Source organism: Agelaius tricolor, unplaced genomic scaffold (assembly GCF_023055355.1).
Source record: "Agelaius tricolor isolate 1412-34295 unplaced genomic scaffold, bAgeTri1.0.p SCAF_7, whole genome shotgun sequence".
Taxonomy (NCBI): Eukaryota; Metazoa; Chordata; class Aves; order Passeriformes; family Icteridae; genus Agelaius; species Agelaius tricolor.
The window spans coordinates 49,324,576-49,352,087 of record NW_027269267.1 but is presented as its reverse complement, the minus strand read 5'-3'; the positions used below and the strand labels follow the sequence as shown (position 1 = coordinate 49,352,087).

At 34.9% G+C, this 27,512-nt stretch overlaps 1 protein-coding gene across 8 annotated transcripts in view; it reads right to left on the bottom strand.

The window, feature by feature from the left end:
* Positions 1-27,512, bottom strand: part of PCDH9 (protocadherin 9) — a 670,643-nt gene that overhangs the window by 373,478 nt on the left and 269,653 nt on the right. For 5 of the 8 annotated variants that reach the window (XM_071431101.1, XM_071431100.1, XM_071431103.1 and 2 more), the window contains one exon: positions 2,891-2,956. The exons of the other annotated variants lie outside the window; for them this stretch is intronic. In XM_071431101.1, the coding sequence (XP_071287202.1) occupies positions 2,891-2,956 (66 nt within the window). The remainder of the gene's footprint in view (positions 1-2,890; positions 2,957-27,512) is intronic. 8 annotated transcript variants of the gene reach the window in all.

Below are 27,512 nucleotides of genomic sequence, written 5' to 3'. Positions count from 1 at the left end.
TTTGAATTGGGCTGAAGGAAATGCAGCTTGAAATGGTGTGGGTGTGTATGTGTGTGTGTGTGGGAATGTGTGTCTGTTGCAAAATAGGCTGATTAAAAGACCAAGTGCTATCCACGTGTTCTCATCTCTCCCACATTCTTAATATATTAGATTATCTAAATATATTTTAGATTATTCATCACTGAGTGCTGTGTTTCCTTTCCTGCAGCGATCTCACCCCAGCCCAGTCCTCCCTCAAAACTGTGCTGTCTGCCCTGCTGCTTATGACCTACATGAGACACTTATCTAAAAGCTTCAGCATCTAGTATTTAGGACCATCTACCACAAATATTAAAGGCTGAAATGACTGAAATTGAACTTCAAGAAATAGAAAATCCATTAGGTCTGAAACTTGTTTTAAGGCTCTTTTTTTAAAATTCTATTAGATACAATGTTAATGGATATTTGCTTTGCCAAGAATCCTTTTGAAAGAGGCTGCTATTTAGATGTGCAAAGTACTCATAGGTAATTCAGCTGTTTTAGAAAAAAGCAAGAATACAAGACAACTTTATTCATACTCAATAATGCATTGCAAAATGTGTAGTCGTCATTCACTCTAGAGATCATCAACATTACTTAGATACTTCTCAGACTGTGAACATCAATATTAAAATGATAAAAATATGCTAGAACACCTAAAGTACTTTACATAAGAAACAGCTTGCAGGATTTTTTTCAAGGCCCAATTTCAAAGGCACAGAAAAGAAGCCTTAATTAAATTGACTAGACAGGCTATTGCTGTCAGCTATCAAAACCAAAAAAAAAAGATCCAAAGGTCCTCCATGTCCAATATCAGCTGGTAAAGAGAATAACTTTCTCCATTTTTGAAAACCTAGAACAAGAATGGAAAATAAATATTTCACACTTTTTTTTTAAATCTCTTGAAGTGTTGAACCTAGCTGAAAAAAAAAAAAAAAGTCTGACAAAGATAATTCTTAGGGAAAAGCTGAGAGTTACATAAAATATTCCAGAAATTAGCTTGAAAGCTTAGAACTTTCTTCCTGTTTAGTTACTTTAGTACTTGCTTTCTGGTAATTAACGTCTACCTTCCTGAAATACATTTCCTTAATATCTGTAGCTCTCAAGATGCCAGCTTTTACAATGTGATGTATAGAATAATATACTTTCTCTCAAAATTGACTTGATCATGAAGCATTACATATATATTGCTCTTAGATTTAAATAAATCAGTATAGTACAACTCTTTATTTTAAAATTAATATACAATGAAATAAAATATTTGGCTTGGCAGCTTCTGCTAAAGCATTGTGTTCAGGACCAATACAAAAGGAGATATACCAAAGGTGAGCTAAAGACATATGTGTATGTTTAGTCTCACATGTTGTTCCCTTGCCTGAGTCCACCTCAGTGAGGTCCAACCATATTTACTGCTGTAAAAAGAATTTATAAATAGCTAGATTTCTAGTGTTGGGCACTAAATAGAATGGAATAAAATATTTCAATTGGAAAGGACCTACAATGATCATCTAGCTCAACTGTGAATATCATTTAGTACTGTGTTCACTTTAAATTACTTGGCTTCAACTGTGTCTGTCTTTTTTTTTTACTGAAAATTTCCTTCAAAATTCTTGTGGTAATCAATTAATTTATAATCACTGCATTCTCTATAATTAGAAAGGAGATTGATATCCAGGAGGTTTTAATCTAGTTCAATTTTATACTACACTAATAGAGATTCAACAAAGTTTATTCAGAATATTTTACACTGACAAAATTAAAGCAAGCCCCTTATCTCTGGCATGCCTAAAGTGAAGCTAATGTATCCTACTATTAAGGCTAAAAATTCAAATACCCAATAGGTAGTTAGAAAATGTAATTTTAAATTTATAATCTGATACAGGAAACTCCAGTCTCCAGGAAATTTTCTTCTGATGTAGCTTAAAGGAAGTGACAAAAAGTGTGTAGTTTTGGGGAACAAGGCCTATATTACTAAGGAAATAACATTGTACTGTAAATTTATAGTTTAAAGAGTCAACAAGTGTAATTAAATATATAATGGGATGCAACTAAATTTAAATTGCATTTATTGCTTTCAACCTTTAAAACACTAGAAAGTTCTGAGCTTCCACATGGAGTTTTCTGGTATTAGTTTTTAAGAGAATCTCCTAAAAATACATATAATGGACAGATTCTACAGTCCTTTATTTTGCACAAAAATCCAGTGTAGAAACTGACAGACTAGACTGCATTTCTGGGGAAAAAAAAAAAAAAAAAAAAAAAAAAAAAAGGACATATCTGAACAGACTATGGCTCTTCCTTAATGAAGGGCTTTAGAAATCAAAATATTTGAACTCTGGTTCTTCTCTGCTTCCTGACTTTGATAGTGGACGACAGACAGCATCTGCCAGACTCATTTTCGGAGAAATCCACGTGGTGCTGAAAAGGAGATTGTTACTGTCCCTCACTTACTGGGTTGGACTCCAGAAGGAAGTGTTAAACAAGACTTTCAAGAGGAGGCCTGGAGAAGGGTGCTGTTCAGTAGGTCCAGCTGTGAGCTATTAATTGCTCTGAGAGGCAGTAACTAAACACTCACTTGTCTGAGTAAAGATAAGAGAAATGGCCTTATTAAAATCTTCAGCTGAAAAATTCTCTCTTCCCCCTGTCAGATGCTACCACACAGTTTTAGTACACTACAGTCATTACTTCAACTTTGCACCGGTGTGACGATATTGAAAAGAATGGAAGCACACTTGCATACATTTGCAGTACTGCACTTCTTATGAGCCCTGCAGGAGTTCAGTCCATTGAATTCAGTGACAGAAGGGCCCAAAAACACCTATCTTAAAATTAAATGCTTATTTTATTTATTGCAGTGGATCTGATATCTTACCACCCATGGTTTGTCAGGTACCCAAATCTCCCACAAGTACTTCGGCATATCTCCAAAATTCAGTGCCTAAAAAGCAATAATATTTAAATAAAAAAGATGTGTCATTCTTACTACGGATCTTCAGATCACCCACCTCCCCAAACGGCCCAATAGTGGTAGAAAGCAAAATGTGAGTAAATTTCTATGGAAGACAGATAAATAGCTTTTTATGAGGGTTCACAAACTTCACAGCCTAGTGTGCTACCAAACATATGGATGGTAACACTTAAAATGCTACATCAAACATCAGTGTGGCTTCTGAAAGCTGATTGTTGAACATTTTGTTGTAGTCAGGCAACAGAATTTCAGATGAGCTTTTATTGTTCTGTTTAGTGAATTACCAAGATGTCTCATAATAAGAAACTTTTATCCTTTTTTTAGTTTAATGCACTGTTAAGCTTTTTATTAAGATATTATTAATCAGCCTTGAGACTCAAAAAAGCAAAACCAGCAGATCTTTGAAACTGCAGTTAAAGCTGTGTTTAATGTGGGAGCATTAATGGATGTTCACGCTCTGTTACTAACTGCTGAATATAAATAGCACTATGTACTACTTCAGGTTCCCTCTTGAGTATAATACTCACACACCCCAAAATATCACATCTCCGAGGACTAGAGTCATAAAGACTGTGTGTGTATGAATGTGAGAGAACAGTGGAGGGAAAGTTCAGTAGGTTACTAAGTTGCAGAACCTTCAAATCTGCCTATTCTAAGAGGAACTGATGTTCTTATTTAACTCAAAAACAGAAAACTACCACAATAGTTCTGAACTATCTAAGCCAAAACAACACATACATTTGGAAGGACAGTCAGCAAGTTAGCAAGCAACACCACACCAGGCCTTTTCAGAAAACTGTTCTATTTTATTTGAGAAAAGAAAGCTTCCCAGAGAGAGAACATTACATTAAGAGTAATGTTTTTGGAAAGTCGGACAATTTCAAATCCTTTCTCTGTAGAGTAATATGCCCAAATTGCAAAAAAGCACTCTGTGCCCCATATTCAGAAAGAACATTAGTATTCTGTACAGAATGGTTTATCCACTCCTTTACCACTCTGTAGTGAGGAAAATCCTCAGAACACTCTACATCAAATAGTACTTTTACTTGCAATGGAAAACATATGTCTCTTCCAAAGTACTCCCAACAGGTACCTTGGATGTCTCACAAAAGTTCTGTGTTCTTGGAGAATTGTATCACAGTTCTGAAAGCTTTTTCAAGAACTCCCCTTGAAAGCAGAAAGTCATCTTAAGGATTTTATCTACCAAAAGTATTCTCCTTTCATATCTGAAGTCACATTTCCAACTAAATTCAGGAAATCCCTTTTTGTCATTTAAAATTTTAACTGGGGGAAAAAAACCCTCACAAAACAACCCAGCCCACAAACCCCTAAATAAAAACGCTTTACACAACCAGAAATGTTATTTGGTCTTACACAAGCAGAAATGTTACTCAATTTTACACTCTGCATGAAAAGGCACTTATGTAATCCATGGAGATTATTAGGAGAGTTTAACAATAAGGTAAAGCCACAGGGAACGCCTCATTCTAAAATCTGCCTGTACCTTCTGCGATGTTTTACATATGATTGTTTTCCTCATTTATGTGAGTACAACTGAAGAGCAATTCACCCAAAGGCAATGGAATCAAACTGGTTAAAAGGCAAAGAAGGGGTCCCTGTGGACCAAGCTCTCTCACAGAATGCATATTGACCAGTTGGGTCCACTTTGATAAAGTGATAAGTTTTTGAAAGTATACTCCAATTAACTAATACATCCCTACTTGTTAGAAAGTCACCTTTACAGAAATGTCACCTTTGCAGAAATAATAAGTAGTTTTCTAAAAATAATTGGAAAGGAATTACAAGACAAATTTCCATCACAAATAATGAATGTTTCTCCTACCCCCTTAGCTAGCTAAAAGCTTAGGGAGACCATCAAAATAAAACAGAAATGAGCAGGAACAAAATATCATTCATGTAACAATTTTCAGACTGAAAAGACAAATTAATGGGATCATAAAATACAATGCCTTTTTTCTACAAAAAAGTAGGCTACAGCTACATCAGAAGTGAAATATGTCTCTCTCACTTTCCCGTGCTTTTGGGAATGGTTAAGATCATTACATATTGCAGGGACAGAAAAGAGAACCAGAGAAGCAACAGATTCATAATATCTTCATCCATTTTACAACTTCCCTGTTTGTACCAACACCTCATAGAAAGCTGTACAGAAAGCAATCCCTGTACAGAAAGCAATCCCCTGCTCTCAGTCTCCCAGTGGCAATTCCACTCACAATTAAACTTGGACCAATTCTTCAAATAAATAAATTACAGCTTGAGGCTGAACAAAAAAAAAGGTTTTGATTTAGAGGAGAGGAAAAAAATTAGTTGTAAAAAAAGAGTTAAATAAATCTTATTTTTAAGTATTACAAAGAATGAAGTTCTAACAGGAGATGAGTCCCTTGTCCCTAAGGTCAGTGTAGAAAGTACTCCCATCAGCTGATGATCTAAATTCATGATTCCTGCAATGGTTCATGACTGACAAACATTTAAAATACAGGGTTGGGTTCACAAGGTCTTAAGAATATATGGCTTCCCTAATGATGCCTTGTGAAGGCTGACCTAGAACAGAGGCTAGATGGAGAATATAGTAGGTATTTATTAAAAGGACTCAATGGATACACCTTGGGCAGTACAAGAGCCCAGCCAGGGCTATACCCAAGATGAACCCAAAATCATCACAAAATGGATGATTGGTCACCAGGTCTCACACTTTTATAAGTCCTGGTCCATTAGCATACTGGAGTTAATTGTCCAATTATAGCTTTGGGTTATGAAGTCCCATCCTTTTCTCTTTTCAGTCCACATTGTTTATGCTCTTGGGCCTGAAATTTGGATCAGTTGTCCTTGGTCCCAAGCAAGGAAAGGAATTGATTTGCCCACCTACTCTGTGAAGAGAGCTTAACATCCCCTAATATGAAGCTCAGAACTACACACTAAAGCAGTATGGAATATGAAAAATATAAAAGCTAAAACCTAATGCATCACTAAAAGGTGTTCAAAAGTCAACATAATTTAAGGTATTATAAAACATGCAAGATTTGTTTCTGTAAAACTTAGTACAGTTTCACCTTTTTCTTTCTAACTGTTTCTCTATTTTGTGAGCTGACATCAGCAAAATCTTTCAACCAAAATGCACACTTGCTTTTTATTTCATTTATCATCCCACATTTACAAACAAAAATGTTATGGGAATACCTTGAGCTAAACGGTTTGGATGGAAGAGGAAAATGACAAAGTCAGCATCAAAGATGAGATTGCAATCCAACAGCAGGAAGATAACAGAAAAAAACTTCTCAATTGCTTTTTCCCAATAAAATGAACAGATAGAAGCAGAGACCTCTAAGAGTAATGAAAACAACCTACTGTGTCATCATTTTATGCAAGAAAGGGAGAGAGAAGATTAGCCTAAAACTCCTACAATAATATGGATTTTTTCAGCTGACAAAAGCAGTACTATATAAAATCTTTTCTGTGCTTTATTTCTAATTACCTTCTATCCTTTAATGAACAAGAAAGCACTTGATCTTGAAAGTCCTTGTGCAGTCAAAACTCCCACTAAAATTAATGGGACGTTTTTCCCAGCCTAAGAGCTCTGAGATCAGTCCTCATACTTAGCTCTTTCTAAGCTACTTCCATTAATCAAACTTCTTAGGCTTTTTCCTCTCCTTTTCCACTAGGATCATATATTAAAACATACAGACACTAGAAATCATAACCTTGCCTCAGGAAGAAAGCCTGCTGCACTTTGTTATCTTCAAAAATTAGCTCAATTTCACAAGTAAAACCCTGATTCTGAAGAACCTTGATTACCTGGACACCTAATACTTAATTTTGGCCTCTTTCAACAGTTCTGACAGATGTTGTGACAGTGCCTTAGGAAGTTAAGCTGCCTAAATTACACAATTGCCTTTGGAAGTCAAGCTGTCAGAATTACGCAACTGAAATGCACATACACAAACTTTATAATCCGACAAACCTCACTGAAACTAATAGGAAAAAAACATAAGGGACTCTAAATAGTCTTGTGTCTCACCCCCAGCAAAACAGGAGTTTAGAGACTATGGTTCACTGCCTGTTCCTCCTATTGAGGCTCACACAACCTGCAACATATATCTGATCTGTCTAAGAGGAATAAAATTAAATCTTTACTTGTAAGCCTCAATAAACCCCTTCATTTTGCAGACTTCATTTTGCAACAAAATCTAGCAAAAAAATCTGTATTCGAAGGAATTTACTGTTATTATGGTTTTGATACAGTAGCATCGATAGCCCCCCCCTCTGTTTTCTCACACTGAAATAGAATAGGAGGCTCCTGCATGAAAGTAAAAATAAGATACCCTGTAATCTGTCAAATGATGTGATACTAACATTGTCCTAAGAAAAATTATGACACTTATTTATGGCTGATCATTAATAGGTCTTAGCAAAGATAATCTCCTTTGTTGTTTTGTTTTTCTTTTCAACAGCACAGTAATGTGTATATAAATGGGAAAACTGTCAAGACACCGTGGTGTTTAATTGTTCATTTAGAGAGCCTGAGAGTGACTGTACTGCACCAACATACAGTCTAGGAATGATACAATTCCATATGGATTCTTATATAGAATTACATCCTCCTGTGAGGATACTGTAATACCTGTGAAGATTCTGTAACAATGCCTTCATTTATGAGAAATTTAAGCAAAATGAACTTCTGATCTTTTAATTATATTAAAGAAATAAAAGATCCAACAGATTACAGAAAGAAGGAGAAATTTTCTAAGGTTGATAAAGTGATTTTCACTCTTTTTAATACACACACATAAAGTACCTTCACAGTAAACACTTTGTTGAAGAAGCAGCACCAGATTAAATCACTGGCTTCCCTTCTTTTCTAGCTGGCCAGGTTTAAATTTACTTTGATGTTCTTTTGCCTACAGCTCATCTTTATGTTTAAATGCTGTAATTTACGCCACTTGAAAGCACACAGAAAAATATTAAATATATGATACCTACTGGTGATGGCTGCTCATCATGGAAGAGGAAAAAAAACAACAGAAAGAAAAAGCAGCAACTATATAATTTACAAAGATAAGAAATTTTGTATATCTTCAAAAATGAAACAAAAAAAAAACCTACACAGCAGCAGTTATTTCCTAAATGATGAAGTAAAACCCTAAAAGGCAAATTCTTTTTTTTTTAAAGAATGAAGAATAATTAAAGTAAGAATATGCCAGTGTTAGAACTAAAGGGTTCACAAGATGTGCAATTATTTTCCTGTGTGAGCAATTAAGTATGTTTTTAGAAAGACAAATGAACATTTTGTCAGGTAAAGAATTGAAGTACATTTTTCACTGCCATTTTCATTTTTTTTCTTTTAAATCCAGTATAGAAACTGCCTATGCTGGTGTTAGCAATGAATACAGAACACATAAAATCTAGCAACACAAATGTTTTGGAGACGACAGAGAAATTCTACCTCATCAGAAGAAAGCAAAAAGAGGTTTCATAATTCAGTTTTTATTCCCAAAGCATGCGCATTCTCCACACATTTCTTTATTTGCAATACTTTACACTATCAAAAATTTTACTGGTAAGAATTACATCTCTTAATCACCATTGCCTCACAGGTCTATATCCCCAGCCTTTATCCCAGATTCCTTTTAAAATTAAGTCTCTGATACTTGACTAGTAATGGTTAAAATGAGATGTAAGGAGGAATTAACACTGCAAAGACAGTGCAAACATAAGATCAAGTTCACCTTTCATATTTTACAGTCAATTCATTTCTCTCTTCTACTTATTGTCTATGTAATGTTTAATTAATGCTGATCTCCTGATGTGAGACCACTTGACAGATGTAAAACTTTATCACATGTAAGGTACTGAATATATAATTTCTGCAGAATCCTTTTTTTATTTTGAGCAGGCATCTAGATGCAATCCATGCATAAGGACAACATAACCCAATTAATAACTAAATACCTCTTGGCATTTCTAGTACAGTGCAAGTCTTTATGGCTCAAATGGATCTGGACTGACTGTTAATGATGAGAGTTTATAACTGCTTTCAGCCATTAAAGATTATATTATCATCCTACAAATATCAAATTATTGTGGTTGTTTGCTTCTCCGGTGTTGCCTAAATTATCATCTGTGAAGTCTTTCACCCTCATCTCAAGGGCAAAGGAAAGATAGGGTAAGTAAGACAAAGAATAATGTGTGGTTCTTGAGAAACAGATGACCACTATTTAGGCTTATGTGGATTACCTCTACATGAAATAAATTGGTGGTTTAAATTTAGCTCAACGTAGATGTGATTTATCAATGAAGAAACACAAGTAAATTACTTACTGGTAACTCTACGGCCAAAAAGATCTAAGATCCAAACCACTACCTGACCAACAATGATTGGCTCTTTGCACTGCTGTTCATTGCACTGCACTTTTCTGTGGATATGTTTTGGAAAAAGTGGATGATAAGGGCCTATGTATCTCTCATGGCTGTGAAACTTTTTTCAGGTGAAAGTGCAGTAAGGTCAGTTGTATGAACACACTCCCAGCAACATTCAGGGCAAAGATTGGTTCAGGAGCTGCAGCATTAAGTTAGCAAACTATAAGTGATGGGAAAAAAAGGAAAAAAAAAGAGTAGACTTTTTGTACTCTCCAGAGATTTCTAAATGCTATGTGACAATATGCTAAAAATAAAAACAGGAAAACCAACCAATCCAAAAAAAACCACAAAAAAGAGTAGAATCCTTCTCGAAAAGCGGAAATGCCCCTTCCTCATTTTCTCTCAGAGGTAGCGTATTATGATGCAAAGGAAAACCCTTTACATCTCAGAAGAAGACCCTAGTATGGTGAAAAGACTCTTAGTAGAGAAAATCTACATTTTACTGGAATCCCAAAAGTGATTCAACTTTGAAATTGGCAATGTATTTCAATATACCAATTTTTTTTTCTGCAATTTATTGCTTTGACTCCAATCCTATGAAGTCTATAAGTTCAAATCCATGCTGGGAATAAACACATACATTGAGACTGTCTGGTAAAGATTTGCACAGGCAACACATCAATTCTCTTCTATGAAGAAGGGAGCAGCAGTCCTCTCACTGAGGAAGAAGAATACAGGTAATTACTGCTGCCTTCTGACAACCGAAAGGAGGAGATCAGAAGGAGATTAACGTGATCAGTTTATTTTTCTCATTATAAAGAATAGTGATAAAGTAGTCCTAATGAAGACCACCAGGATATCAAACAAACAAAGCAATTCAGAAGCTACCTTGATTACAATGCCTAGGATAACACTGACTGAGCTCACTGTTAGTAGCTTTCCCTCTCACAAACTGTAAAAATAAAGTTTGTCAAGATTTAAATAAATAACCTACATTGTTACAGACACTGCTATTCATTTCTTCACATACCTTGTTTCTATAAAGACTAATCTTAATTTTCTCATCTATCTGAATGATACACATCCCAGTTCTTACATTGATGTTAGTACTGGAGAGAGAGGAAGGGGTTGTGTTGAGGTTTAACCCATTACACATATAATAATACAATTAACAGATTTGCTTGACTAAGGAGTTGAAGGCTCATTCATGCACTAAACTGTCTTATTTGTCATCCATTACCTCCATATAGAGAAAAAAAAAATAACCCCTCCATTTGGTGCTTCTTTGTAAACATGAATTACCGTTTTAAACAAAACATTTAATCTTCAAGCTCTTTAATTTTCTTCTGATTTTACAAAAGCCAGACCTACACTGAAAACAGAAGTCAATAAAATAATGCTGTCATTGCAGCAATTTGCATAGCAAAAATGTTTCACTCACATTAAACAAGAAGAAAAACATTTTTCAACAAGATAATGCCAAACTGAACTCAAAGGTCTAAAATCTTGGCTTGTTATACCATCCCACACTAATCCTTTCATTGCCAGCAGTTGATTTATATCAGTGAGTATTACAATATAATGTAATTAGTAATGGTAATATTACCACAAATAGTATAAACAGCTCTGCTCTACTGCCTTTAGATTATTTTTGTAACCATGTTAATAACATACCATCAAGCATCAATACAAATCCTTGACAGCTTCTTGAAAAAAGATTATGCATGTCTAAGCAATTTTCTCATACACAGGTTTTCTTTAGGAAACATGTTGTCACTATTCCATTAGCTCAAAATGGAGGGTATGCATAAAAGAATCTCTGCTAAAGAAGTCTGACTGCTAGCCAGGAAAGCATATGTTCAATAGTCTGTATTTACTACTGGCTGGGTTAGGGTTGTAGGTAGCACAGCACCAAATGAATTTCATCTTTAAAAGATGTCTAGCAGTGCAGTGAATGAACCCTTTGAATGGCACAAACCCTCACTTTAAAAGTATTTCAACAGTGACTGTTGGAAAGAAAACAGAGTAGATTAACTGATATGTAGACATCTTAGGTCTGAGCCAGAGTCTCTGAAGCCCACCAGAATTTGGATGGTATCCTGAACTAGACACCTTCCTGGATCAATTAAAAAACATCCTCATACATCAGAAAAAAAAAAAGGAGCAAAAAACAAAACCCAAGCAAACAAACAAAACAACAACAAAGAAACCCCCACCAACAAAAATGACACACTATCAAACCTAAGCCTAAAGTTAAATTAATGCATTTTTGCTGAATGTCCTACCATAATTTAAGGGTACCTAACTCCCCACAGTCAAATGCTCCATAACTGGCAAAGGAAACAACAAAGTCTGTAACTCAGCATTATATATGATGTAGGTATTATATTGATGCCACTACTTTTGCTATGGATGTAGCCCAGCATAGGCATCTATCATTCTGCTGTCAAGAGGTTCAGAAAAGATCTTTGCTGATCATTGTTCAAATATATTTTCCATATTGTCAGATGGTTGCCTGATTTGATTCTTTCAATTTTGTATGGAACTATTTGCTTAATAAGGTATTCAGAATGCCAACAGGTATCATTATCACTATGATAAGATACATATGAGCCTCGAGAAAGTCAGTTTTGTCAGGTTAAATTACACAGAGATGGAAAATAGATTTTTCTCTAATATCTTTTTCCTATTTTCTTTTTTTTTTCAAAACTCATTAATTGAAGTATTTTAACTCAGTGTTCTTCAAAAGTTTCTGTGTCTACAGTCAATATCTTTTATGAAATATTTCAGTCAAATTTTTAAAGTTTGTTTACTGCAAAACAAGATACAAAGGAAATGTGGTTTTGATTTTAGTTTGTCTGGTTGTTTGTTGGGTTTTTTTGAGGAGAATGATAGGTAGTTGTTGTTGTTGTGGTTTCTGGGGTTTTCTGTGAAAGCATACACAATTGTAACTATGACTATTGATGGAAAGTTACTTTTATAAGTATACTCACAGTTTTTTCTGAAGGATCGTTATGTTACGTGATTGTATTAAATATCCTCTATGATGTTTCCACTTATCCGTACCTTCACAACCATTTTACTAAAACCATAATCTTGAGGAACAAAATCCACCTCTTCTGACTTTTAAATTTTGCCTTGCTTGGGAAACCAAGAAAATAGAAAAGATGCCTAAGTCAGCCTAAACAGAATCCTTCCTTTGACCCTCAAATAAAGAGAACTTACCATTACATGGTTGGGTCAATCACCTGTTCCCCTTCTAGGGCTGAGTCAAAATTTTACAACTTCTTCTCCTGTTTTGATTTCACTTAACACTTTTACATTTGAAATGAATGATGTTTAACAATTAGCAGTATTATGGTAAAAAAAGCAAAAATTTTTTTCCTTAATTAAGGGATCATCATGAAGTCATTCCTCCTGTTGTGAGATACAGCTTAAGAGAAGAGGAGAGAGTCTTTCAAGATCCCCACCATCTAAGGATGTGAAGATCAGAGATCTATTACATTCATTTCTATGATAACTGACATGAAAATACAGAGAAACAATGTATAAATCCTCCTTTCCCTAGCTGTGCCTAGAATACACACATACAACCAGGACTGACCAGGACGATACAGTTCAGTAACTCCATTTCAGTTTAAGTAGCCAAGATGAGCCTCTTCATTACTCCCCAGCTATTGACAAAATTCACTTGATTAGTCTATATTAACTTTCAAACCCATCAGTTGTGCAAGTTCTGTGTTGCAATGACATTTTCAGTGTCCTATTAATCTAATATTCCCCAATTATATATATAGATAGATATATATAGTTATGCAGAATGCTCTCATAACCAGCTGATAACATAGCAAAATATTTGAAGTTTTTAACTATGAAATCCAGCTTTTTAATATTTTCATAAAATTCAATATTATCATGAGAAGATATCATATCAATGATTTTAGAATCCATTTTACTATGATAATTACTTCTGTCCAATTTTGCAAAAGTAGACAGCAGTTAGTCCTATGATGCAATTCCAGTATTTAATTACACAGAATATTTTAAATCCTGAATTTAGGAAAATAAAATTATTTTAAAAGCCTTCAACTTAAAGTACAAATGGGTAGTTTAATGCCAAAAGAAAATAATTTTATGAAGCATAAAACAAACTGCAAAAACCATTGTAAGAAGTTAAATAGAGAGAAGGGAAATTTATAAATTAATATTTTATGGCAAAAATTTTGTCTAGTACCTTTTACTCATAAGCATTTACTGCAGGAGTATTCAACAAAGTTCTTCAATTTGTTATATGGATCCATCAACTAATTGTTTTTACTTGCCAAAAAAATTCTAATCACCTAGTGTAACAGAAATCCTTTTTTTTTTTTTCCTAAACAGCTTTTATTTGAATGGGCCATCACAGCATCCTAGGTTCCCTCTCTTTTACATACATGTCTTATTTATTTGTATCTGGATAAACAGGAGGAAGAAACTGAATTCCCAGCCTACATTTGATTGAGGATTGGATAAAAACCTCAATGCTGAAAACAAACTACTTGAAAATTTGAACTAAAGTTCAACATTTAATTGCCTAAGACCTTAAATTCCTCAGTGAAGATGGGGTACTAAAGAGGAAGACCCTCTCACTTCTAAAATTTTTTAGTATGATTTTTGAGCCAGCACAACAACATTGTGTAATTTTCTATGTGCATACTCTATACAGGACTGGTCATTCTTCTAGAGAGAAAAAATATAAAAAAATAATAGTCAGTCCTTTATTTCAGAAAACAGACTCCAAACCAAGATTTACATCAAACAATTCATGCTGGTTCTAGAAAAATCAAGAGATAAGCAAGCATCCCTCAAGCTTTCTCCCAGCTTCTGATGATTTGAAAATCAGCCTGACAGCTATTTAGAAATCCACAACTGTTCTCATTATTTCATAGTTATGCAGGGTAATGCTTAAAAAAACAGATAAAATGACCATATGAATAAAAAAATATAGCTAAGGCTGAACTGTCCTATAGAGGCAACTGTGAGACTTTACAGAATGTTTTTGGTGTTTTCTAATTCTCTCTTTAATAAAGACTAGTACCTAATGACTCAAACCACACATATTTTTGACTCTTCAGTATTATTACTCTTTAAGTATCCAATAAAAGGAAAAAAAAGAAAAAAAACCCCAAAATAACCCCAAAAAACCCCCAAACAAGTCAAAACCATAAAACACCACAGAATTCCCCAAAACTAAACCAAAACAAACAAAAATCCCCAAAACAACAACAAAATAAACCAACTATGAGTTTGATACAAACAGCAGCAACATATTTATTTAGTATTCTGTCCATAAAGTGATATTCTCGCTGTTACAGAGTTCAACAGAAGATGCTACAGAATGTCTTTAGCTGAAAACACTACACTTCCCACTGTGTCTCCCATGACAACCAGGCTTCTCTGAAAACAAACTGTACCACCCTAAGGCATCAAAAGTAGTAGAAAGAATTTGCATTCTTCCTACTGTTGGCTTCACCAGAAAAAAAATTGAGCTTTGGCACACTGAGAGCTAAAGCGAAGTCTTATTTCTCCTTTGCAAAGTCCAACATACAAATGAATCAATAATTGCATCAGCACACAAACTTATAAAGGAAAACAAACCTGGCTATCTAACTCACTTGTTCTGACAGAAATCTTGAGGTATCAATAAAACTGAAAATGCAAATAACAGAGCAGGATACAGGGACTTATACCAAGAGAATTAAGCAGCTGCCATTTGCTAAACTCCAGAGTTTATCAAACATTCTCAAATCCCAATCAAACCTTTCCATGGTAATTTTTTATTTCTGTAAACTTGCATCAACAGTTACACAGTCTCACACTTTGCAGCCCTCACTTTCTTCTCTTTTTCCAGGCCTATCCTATGTCAGTACTTAAATCACATAGCTCACCAGTTATGTCAGTTCCTTGAACTGACTAAAACCTAGACCTGCCTCCCCAAATTATTATTTTTCCCAGAAGAACAGAACAATCACTAGCACTGACACAAGAGAGGTGGCAAGAACAGACAGCTGGAGGCAGGGAAAAGAGCACAACTTGCCTTTTTGGCAGTTGTGTGGCCAAAACTGGTGCTGATAGATCAAAGAGAAAGCTAGAATTTTATATGACAGGAGCTGTATCTCATTCCATATTCTTCTCCTGAACTGGAAAAGCATGAGATGAACATGAATTCCCATTAGAACTAGCTTTATTATACAGTCAGCTAACACCAATACTTTTTCACTATCTGGAACAATGATCTGATGATTTATGGTACTGGAAGCTAGGCTATCATTCCACAAGGGCCACACTTAGAAGGATCTTGACTTTTTAAAACTTAGGGAAACAAGTTCTTTAAAAGACCAAATAGTCACAGAAACAGAGCATTTGGTCAGAAGCATCTGCCAAAGGATGTGTCACTTAACTGTTCCCTTGGGAGCCATTAAATAAAAGGCACATTAGACATCTACCACAACAGAGCCTATAAAAGGTACTTCTACTGCATTTAAAGAAGGAAAGAAAGACAAAACAAAATGCTCACAGTAAACTACAACTGCTTGCTCTTCAGATCTACCAGATGACTTCTAATTTCACATTAATAGGAAAGAAATTACAAAAAGTACACTGCAAATATGTGTCTGTGAAGAAATAAATTTAGTTTATTAGTACTAATACAGATTAAAAAGACAAAAAGAAAAAGAAAAAACAACCAAAACCATAGCAAAGAGACTTCAGGAGTAAAAGATAATGATTTTTAATATCAGTGGTTCACCCTGACAATTATTGGAAGTGTAAACCTGGAAAATGTACTTAACTGAAACAGTGCAGATTTGAACCATTTCCCTTGATTATTTACTGAATACTATAATGTAACCACTTCTTCAAATAAGTGTCTGTATTGGATACATAATGTAGTCTTTCTTTCCAGAAAGATCAATTTGCCACCAAACTGTCTCAGAACTGAACTTTCTGAGTAAATAAGTTTCCATAAATCTTATAACATTTCAGATTGCACCTGAAAACAGCAGTCAAAGCTTCTTCAATCTTTCTTTTTTTTTTTAATTAAAATTCATATTATACAATACTAGAGATTATTTAGGGGAAGATCCAAAAACTAATTCTTTTCCAGATGCATTTCAACATCATTGTTAGTCATTCTCCTAATTCGTGTCGGCCTTATTATATACATATAATTATTTAAATTATATTTTCATAAATGCCATAATGACAAACTTTGAATATACCCTAGAAATGCTAATCTGTACTCAATAATAAAAGTATTTGGAAAATAAACTGTTTAAAGAATGCTTTCACATTTCAGAAATCTGCACACATCTTCCCTCTCAACTAAAATAAGTATTTGACTTTACCAAGAGCATATGTGCAAATAACTTATCAAATTTAGGTCCTCAGAACAGGGATTAGAAGAGGGTAGCCAGAACATCAGAAGCAGCCTGTGAAGTTAAATCCATTACCTACAAGATCCACACATCAGCAGTTATGCCTAAGCATTGTGTGAACTATGTATATGTCACTCTTCTATAAGTAACTTTCCACTGGAAAAGGCAATATTCTCAATCACTGATAAAGGCACTATATAAATAGAGTACCTATTTTGTTTTAAAATGCAACATACTGCTTATCTTAAGACATATCACAATGGCAAAGCACTAAAGCATTCTCTACTTACTCAGCTTTGTTTTACTGTGCGAGACCTGAGCTAAACCAAACGCCACCATTTGATGAGCTGCACCAATCTGATCTGAGAGCTTCTGCTGTACAAATTCCCAATTCCCTTGCTCTGATCCCTTCTCTTACTGAAACAGATCTGGTAATCTCTGTTGTACACTGAAGCTAGCCTCAAAGGAGAAAGCCTTTTCTATGGCAGTTCTAGGGAGACTAACACCATTGATAGACATTGCTAAGGCCTCAGATATTCAATCTCTTCCAAGTCAATGAATTTTAAAAGAGTTTCTTGTAGCATAGAGTTCACTGATATTTTGCACTTGAATATGTGCCAACTCACCTTTCAGCCCCACTGGTTGCTGAGGTAAAAACATTTGTATGGAATTTGTCCATTTTTCTGAAATGGGAAGGTTATTTCTCAGAGTCTAACAACCCTGACACATTGATAGGGCTGGAGGGGCTAGCATTCCTTTCAATTACAATGCCGTGGCTTTCAAACTGAGTGAGAAATTTGATAATGTAGACAGCACATGTAAAGCCTTTAGCTTGCTAATGACTGAGAATGTGCAATCCATCATCTAAAACAAAACCCATAAGAATTGTCCTAGCATGAATGATATCTTTCCCAGAACTATTACCATTGGCATCCTGCACCATTTCACACTGCTACACTGAGAAAATATGAAGTATTCCTGAACTGTTCAGGAATACAAATGCATTTGGTCTTTGATTAATTGCATTAAAACCACAAATGTGAAGCCTTCACACAGAGAAATGGGTGAATAGGACATTTTTTCCTCTTTTATTTTTGTCTTTTTATAAAAATGCTACTGTTTTCACTTTTAGGAAAGGTGCCAGCAAAGCTGAAATACACTGAAAATATCCAAGTGTTGGCCAGAAGGAAAGTTTTGCCATGACTGTCAAGGGTTCCTAAAAAGGAGATAGGGGTGGTCAGGAGTGGTGGTCAAGAAAGGATGAAATTGTGAGATTTTCAAGATGATTTATTACTCATAGTACTATGCACCACATTTCTTCTATTGGTTTTGTTTTAACCTTTCCCATGATCCTAGTATAACAATTCTCTTCCTGTCCCAGTGAAATTAAACAATTTTTCCACGTTTTTTCTCTTCATGCTATGTTCTGTCTTTTCAGACATCCTATTGCTTATTGTGGTTTGCCAGGCAAGTTTAATCTTGCTGCCTCACCTTGCAAATCAATCAATCCTATTTTGCTAACAGTTAGAACACTTACCCAGACTGATACCCACTCCAAAATCAGCACCTAGAGTTTGATCTGTGCACATTGGATTATTGAACTATAACAACTGACAAAAGGAATTTAAGAAGATTTTAATGTCTGTGACCATTTAATTAAATTTCTAAGGGTGACATTTATCTGGCCATATCTATACTGTGGGCCATTTGCAACTGCAGAAGCCCCAAAGTCTGTCTATCTTGTCAGTTAAAGAGAAGCAAACACCTACAATAGATAAGATGGTACAAGTCCTGATGATACTTTTTTCCCTTTAAACTTCAAGTGCAGATGTCTGTATTTCAACAGAAATGTGAAAGGCAGGAAAAGCTGGTTTGAGTTTACAAAATTCCTCATCATGAGCTTTGCAAGGCCACTGAAAAGAGGCACCACATCGAAAATATCAACTGTGTTTGGGCAACATCATTGAAAGAATTCAACATTCAGAGGTGAAAATGTATTTAATCAGATTTTTCTAAGAAATGTTAAAATAAGAGACATACCTTAAAATGTACAGATCTTTGCATATATGTGAGGCAGATGATGTATTTTGTAGCATATTTGTCCTAACAAATTATTAATTGTAATGGAGTTGGGGAACACTTCAGACTACTTCAAACTAACCAACTCTGCCTGTCATTTGACTGACTCTGAAAATAATAAGGAAATAAAATAGAGAGTATAAACAGTGAGTTTTCAGGAAATATTTATGAGAACAATGAATTAATATTCCAGGCCATTTGATCTAGTAATAGTGTTCAGGTTACTGCAGAATCTTGTGATCTGAGCCCAGATGGAAATTTTAATGCTATATGCAGGGTGACAACAGACAACAACCATGGTGGGGAGCAGGGAAGAAATACAAAATAGAGCAACAGAAGAGAACCCACACATGAAGAAACCACATGAATTATATTATCTGTACATGCAATTTGTGTTGTAGATCCAGTTGCTTGAATCTAGAACATCCACTACAGTCCTCATTGAAGGAAACAATGTGAAAATTAATCACTAGGTTCAATTTATCTCAATATTAAGAAAAAAAGCATGACAAGAAAAAAACAGTTCTATAAAATTCAAACAAAAGAGAATATCCAACATAATTAACAGAAAAATTATTTAGTATGCACACCAGAAGAAAAACTTATAAAAGCTTATGGATAATATTCACAAGTTAAATGTATCCAAATCCATACTACCTGACAGGGTTCTCCTGAGAGGGCTCTAAGACTGGGTGGTGTGACTTTAGTCCACTGTCTATAACTTGCATGGCAATTTGATGAGATCCCAGATGGATTTAAAAATGCTATCATTAAGGATCCTTAAAGAAGCAGGAAAAAGAGACACAGAGAATAATGCTATGACCCTCAGATCAGGAATTTGCAACATGACAGAGACCACAATAAAGAAGTTATCAGGAATATACAACATGGATTTACCAATGCTACGTCATGCTTGACCAGCTGATAGGAGCAACCTGACACCTCTGATGAAATGTCTGGCTGCAAAAGACAGTGGATGGAACCTATCTTGGCTTTAGCAAGACTGTAGATATTAAATCAAACACTTTCTTCATATGGAAGGTGAGAATACAGAGGCCAGAAGAAAAGGATTGCCAGGCAGGGTGAAGGTTGGTTGTATAGACATGAAACCAAAGTTGGGCACCTGACTAAGAGCTGGTGACAAGCAGATTGTCCCAGTGGTTCATTTGCAGTCCTAATTTACACACTGGATGACAATGCAGACTGCACCCTCAGCAAATTTGAAAACAGAAGCAATACTGGGTAAGTGCTTGACCTGACAAGTTGAAGAGATTCAATCCAGAAGAAACTGGATAAAATTGAGGACTGGACCAACAGAAAACTTAGGAGAGTCAATAAAGAGAAATGCAAAGTTCTAAGAAACAACCCCATGCAGACTGGAAATAATTGCCCTGTAAAAGGTGTCTGAAGTTTAGGACTTGATGACAGGTAAAACATGCATCTCATGGCAAATAAGGAAAGTTGCAGACATAGGAGCACAGTAGCTGCAAATCACTATCTGTCTTTTCTCAGTATCATTGAGATTGCATCAGTAGGGATGATGAAAATTCAGGAGATTGCAGCAGGTAATATCAAGACTTATGTAGTTGTATTATCATATAATTATTATTATTGCATTTACATATTTTTATTATCACTGCATTTTCTAAAAAGGTGATTATTCAGAAAGGATAAGAATAGGCAACTGATTTTCAGTCACTGCTGTATGACAGACAAATGATAACCACACTTAAAGTTATGTTTCACATCTAAGAAAAATGCTTGTTTTATCTCTACAGCATTTCTCAACATCTAACAACACTGTCACTATTCTGCAGTGCTCTATTAGAAACTCCAGAACCTGGATCCATAAAGGTAGATGGAAAATAACTGAAAAGTACCTCCTAGTCATACTAACAAAAAGCTTGCAGCCATATACCATAATTTTTGTCCCCATAGGTTTAGGGGTTTTTTTGATAGGGGGATATTGAAGGCAAGGGGGTGAAGAAGGAGAACACAATTATAAATAAATTAATGATGACTGACAACTGTTTTAGAACTTGGAAAGCAAAAGCAGTTCTTTTAATCTAGGAATGAATTTTGCAGAGAGAGGTCAATATTTTCCAAATTTTCAGAAAAATTATGGATTGATGACAGCCTGCAAGATTATGATTTGGTTTGCTACCATCTATTGTCCTTTTCCCCATAACTTCATATTTCTTTTACACCACTTACAGTGCTTTGATGGGAAGTGAACAAGAACAGCATTTGGAGAGTGGTAAAATAGCTTCATTTGTCTAGTGCTGAACTGTTTCACGAAGTATTACCTTCTTATAACTGCTCAAATGACACTGGTGAGACTAACAATGAGCATAAGGACAAATGAGCAATTATATTTGCCAGGTTGCTTTAAATATTTTAAAATGGCATATGGGAAATTGCATTTCTACAAAGCAATGCAAACAGGGGCAACTGAAATTGTCTTAAAAAATCTAATTCTATTTTTTTTTTTTAATGCGTACTTATTAAAATGGCAATGTCAGTAATACAGAACAAAATATACTGGTAATAAAACAGAAGGGAACATAATACAATCAGGAGGTTATATGCCATTGTCAATATATTTAGATGCCTTGGTTTGAAGACCATTCAGTACAAATAAAAACAAACAAGTTCTGAGACTAAAGGCACAGCAGAAGCATGTGGAAATTGCAAAGATACTTTGTATTGCACAGCATCAGGAGGTGTACAATCCATGATGAGGATGAGATGATTTCTCAGGGAGTTTTGTCACACCAGAACAGAATTCTGCCACTATGTTCACTTGAAGAACTGCAAATGGGACAACTACCACAGCTGCCTATAAAAAGCTTTTGCTCTCTGAAAGTCACACAGAGAAGCATCACTTATGACAGCAATAGACTTAGAATATTTGTAGGAATTGTGGAACTACTGAACTGTCACATAATGCTGTCATGCAGCAGATTTAATTTGCCCTTGTGAAAATTACAGAAATAACAGAAAGGAGAAATGAATGCCTGGCCTATATATTAAAAAAAAAAAACAAAAAGAAATCAATGAGAACAGGAGCGTTTAGTAAGAGGTTAAATAATAAATGAAGATGATGTTAGAATAAGGAAAATTTAGGGGTTTTGCAACTTAGCATGTGAAACTATTTTCTTGTGTAGATTATTTTCTTAAATATTCTTGAACCAAATAATTGCTTTCAGTTCTTAAGAACTTTATAATTAAAATGTATACATTTGGATTAAAATAAAGAAAAAATAATTTTTAATTGTTGCATTTTACATTTCTAGGAGTAGCTTTATATATGTCAAGTGTTCAATACAAGTTGGTGAGCACATGAGTCTTCATCCATGTCTTAATTGAAAAGAATTTCAGTAGAATCAAAGGACATATGGAATAAAGACCTAAACTGGCTCTGAAACAAATGAACTAATAAATTCTTTGATATGGTAAGAGAATTGTTCACCTTCACATTTCCACTTTAAGTTTAATCACCTTCTATTTGACTGAAACTTCCACCTACTTTTTAGCAAAGTTTTCTTGCATTTTTTTCTACTGGAAGGAGCTCTTTGTTGATCCTTGGAGGAGTAGAAAAAAGACACAGTCCTAATATATATTAATATGCTATAGGCGAGAGGAAAATCCAAAATATTTTTATGAAATAGCTAGTCTTTAATTTTGTTTCCTCTTGACATGGTTTGGCCATGAAGCTTAAATGTGTTAGTGAGGTAGGACACTGGGGGATACAATTCCTGAGCAACCTGATTGTTACTGATCTTGAATTTGTGGATTGTAAGGAAGGAAGGCCAGCAGGAAGGAAAAAAAAATACAGTTGAGAGAGAGTTAGAAGTCTGTGAGATTGCCACTTGTGGAAGTAGTCACACACTGAATTTCTAGGCACATATCTAACGAAAGAAGCACTGTCTGTGTTTCCTTTGAGATCTAAAATTAAAAGGTTAAAATGAATTGCAGAATGTCATCCCCTTGTTTCATACTGTAGGAGATGACAAAAACTCTGCCAATAGTTTTATTAACCAATATTTACTGACTGCCCTTAATAAACCTCCAGTGATGACAAGTTTTTGTTTCTCCAGGTAATCTATTTTCAGATGATAGTTCTTTGCATCTATCACAGGAAAAACTTTTAATCTGAGTTTTCAGTGCTGCAGTTTAAGCTTAATACTTCCTGTTGAATGCACCAGGGACACAACACAGATTACAGATGATTCCATCCCTATTTACAGTACCCTTTTATGTGCTAAACTTTCTGCATAGGGACAAATGTGATGCAGCCACATGGGAACAAATACAGTGTCTGATAAACTCAGGGCATAGACACTTCTCTAATTGTTTATTATATGTTGTGCCAGATGTCCCATAGAGCCATTGCTGTATTTTTCCCAGCAGGAAAGGAAGAAGGAGAAAAACCTTTATTGTTATCTTTACTTGTATGAAATGCTCAGACACCGCAGTGATGAAAACCATATCAGAAGGTACCTAGGCTCCCTACTTTCTTTCAAGAATAATTTACCCACTTCCAAGAATTGCAATGGCAGCTGCTATTTCCCAAAGATTTTCCAAAACAACCTGTAGAAATCTCATGTACATATGGCTTTGAAATATATGCAGGATGAGCTCTACCAATGCAATCTACTAAAATACTATACTATATAACAAAAACTAAAGATAATAATAATAATAATAATAATAATAATAATTTTATGCCTTAAAATGTTAATATTCTATGTTAGAATTGACAGAGAAATTTTTTCCAGTAGTTTTTCCTTTAACTTTTCCTTTTTTTTCTTTTTTCCTCTTGAGTGCAAGCAAGAATTAGACTAAAGGGGGACAGGTACCTATCAGATAAAGCCCGTCCTCCCCATGTTTCCAAGCCTAATGTAACAATCAGTTTTTCTCAAACCCCAGGGTGTTTCTTTAAACACGATGGTGGTGTGCCTACTAATTTTCCAATTTTCACTGCTACCAGCCCTTACTCCTTCACATGCAAACACATTTTCTTTTTAACAGTAAGACTAGAACCAGAAATATGAGATAGAGGAGTAGGATAGATTTCTGTACAAAGCATGAGAAAGAGCTAAAGGAGAAGTTGTACACAGTTAAAAATTTCTTTAGGATCTTGAAGCATTCTCCCTACTTACTCCATGTATGTCTATATGACCAGTGATTGCTTGTATAAATATCATCACTAACTGTTTCTTTCCTCTAGATTCTTGCACTACAAGCTTCAAATCAAGCTTTACAGGTTAGTGAAGGAGCAGTTGAGTTTTCAGGTTTTCCTGACTTATATCCTGATATTAGACATGCTGGCTTTACCAGTCAACATATCTGTGAGTGTGGTCTTCTTCCCCAGCAGACCACTCAGTAAGAATGTATTTGCTTAAAACCACATTTTCAGTGGTGAGCTATATTATAGTCTTATGTAAGAACAGAATTCATTATTAATAGAATTAAGATTACCCTCAGTAGAGGCAGTAGCCTGAAGGATAATTACTGGACTAGCTAAATTGTAAATGTTTTTTTTAGCTATTGATTTCTTAAAAATTTGTTTTCAGAAAAGCCAAGTACAAGCTGTATTTGCAGAGAAAAAGCCAATGGGGTGAGGGGAGAGTGGGGTAAAGGAAGAAGGGGAGGAAATGTTATCCTGCCATGAAGATGGTGTTGATAAAATTTATTGCTAAAAATTTAATATGTTTAGGGCCATGATGAAATGCTTATCATCAGCTTGCATTGCCTGTAGTTCTTGCTGATTCCAGCCCGCTCAGCGTATCCTGGTAATGAAATGAAATGGCATGGGCCCAGTGCCTGCAAAATAAAATTCATTTCATTACAGTATGGGAGGCTTTCTTTTTCTTTTATTCCTTAAAGGCTAAACTCAGGGACATACAGACCACAAACCTTTATGGGTTTCTTCTTTTTCTGTATTGTTTTGTTTAAAAAGTAATGGTTTAATATTTGTTACTAAAAGGAATACCAATAACTTAAATTTGAATTTACTGGCAATGAGTCTGGTACACCCTTCCCTTAAATCCAGCTATGGTCACATAACTTCTATTTTAAGTACCTATTTTAAGAAGTTCTCTTTAGAATCAATGTCACCATTGAATAGGTAATATATTGGCTTCTTCTTCCTCAATTCTCCTTATTTACCCAATTACCCTTACCAAGCCATGGTGCTTCTAGCTTTATAATCATTTAAATATTATAAAGAATCAACCAGGATTCATTGTCCCTGGACCTCTCCACTGGGGCAAAAAAAACCCCCAAAAACACAAGATTAGATTTCTGATCTGACAAAACAAGGATTTTTTTTTTGTTTGCTTTGGGTTTATGTGTGCTATATAGGGCAAGTTCTCCACAGTTATCAATCTATGGACAAGCATAAATGGCACACATTAGACAACAGCTGAAATACCACATTCTCCCAAATATTACAGCACAATTTTTTCATAATGTTCTAATGAACTAAACCTTGTTGCAACAAAGTTTATCTATGCAAACTATTAAGCTCTAGTTTTACTGTGCTCTCCTTTCAAAACTTTTATATTATTCCTTCTCCCAATAAAACTGTGTTTATTTTTACATTAAACCATACTTAACACTTCCCAGAGTTACTGCTAGTTTTATAGTCAAATTCACCTTGCATTCACCCTACAAAACCATGTGTTTTCATTAAACTGACTATATTGTTGCATCAATATTTGGCCTCTAGTATTTCATACCTCCGGCAACAAGCTGAATGAGCCAAAAGTACCCATACTTCCACCATATAGAGAGAATATTTATACAGGGATATGCATTCTATTATCAAATGTGCTAATCTTTCTTTTTTGGGATAAACCAGAACTGGATTGAGCCTGAAAGCTTTTGGCATTGATAACACAACCTACTGTTCAATTTGTATTAAATCCAGACAGGAGCAGCAGAACTCTCCACTGAGGTGTTTTGCTACTTTATAAGAAAACAGACTTTTAAAAGCAGAAGATGAAAATAGTTGCATTAATAATCTTCTTCCAAAGGATGGATAGGTACAGTGATTAAAGTGTTATCTTGGGGCTTTAATGACCTGGGTTCAAGTTTCTGTTCTATTTTCCTTATCTCTTTGAGACACAAAGGTACACGTGTTGTGTTCCCAAACTAATACAAATACCCAGATGCTCATGCTTCCCTGTCCTTGAAGATACTTTCAAAAGTTTTTTGTCAGTTTGGTTTTTTTTATTTATTTTAAGATTAACCAAAAGTAACGACTAGATACAGACTTAATCCAACTAAAAATAAATTAATTCCAAACGGACAACATGTCAACATGAAAATAAGTGATCCAATGTTTAAAAAAAAAAACCCAAACAAACAAAAAAATTTCCATAACTCTTCCGTGGAGAAGCTGAAGTTCTTTAAAACCGTTTATTTGCTTTCTGGTAGTGTCAGGAAAAATATCTTATCTTGCATATGAAACTTCTACTGGATAGAAAGTTACAGTTTTGTATTCTACATTTGAGCATAGTTACTCATATTAATAGAGCATAGCACCTAGGAATGCAATTCAGTCTTAATGGCTTAAGACATAAACCATTCTTTTTATATCTTTTCCCTCACACCAACCTATAATCCCACTTTTCTGTCGTTTACCATTGTCAGACTCATTCTGAAGGCCCTCATTAGGACAAATGAAGGGATAAATGGGCTGCAAAGTTGTACAGTACCAATTTGGCCTTACCTGAATGAAAAGTTCAGCTAAATCTGACACTTTTTTTAACACTTTCAAAACAAGATTACCTTGAGCAAGGTGCTAAAGATTTTAATTTTTTATACAGGAATGGGTTACTTACCTCATTAAAATCCCCAGGAACAATCAATTTTCTGATTAATTTCTTGATACATATTTGCTGCCTTCTGATAGTGAATTACCTTGTTGGTATATTTAACACAAGTCTTCTGAAACAGCAACAGACTACTTTCTCCTGTCATTTCCTAGGACCTCACAGGGCTTGTCACTTACTCATTTTTAAAGTGGACTATATTTCTGTAAATTAGGTCAACTCTTCAAAAGGTAATGCTTTATTTTAACTCATAATTCTGATACACTAAAACATAGACATACACCAGATCATAGCTGCTACAAGGGAGACCTGGGCATTTTACCAGTCAATCTGACCTGCTTTCAGCATCATTAGAAGGATGATGACACTTAACTGCCTGCTTCCCCCAACACATAACACTTCCTTTCATTTAGACTTCGGATTACCAGCACTGTTACTGAGTCTAATGAACCAAAAATACATTTTCCTGCATTGCAAAGTGCAGTCTGTCATTAGAAAAAAATGAAGTCTTCAAATTTGTTTGTAATAGATCTCTTCCACCCAGAACAAAGAAAGGGATATGAAGGGAAATAGTTTTCTAAACTCCTGCAATGAGATTGGAAAATCAGGTTTATAGACTATGCATTTGAATGTAATGGCAATTATGGAGAACAAGCATTACTAACCTCTGATGTGTATTTGACAGTCTATATTTCACCAGAAGGGTGACTAGTTGTTTGTTTGGGGTCTTTTTACCGAGCTGGAAAGTAGAGGGATCTAAGTACAGTACCAAGAGTATCAGTGGTTTGGCTAGCTGAAATACATAATAGCAAA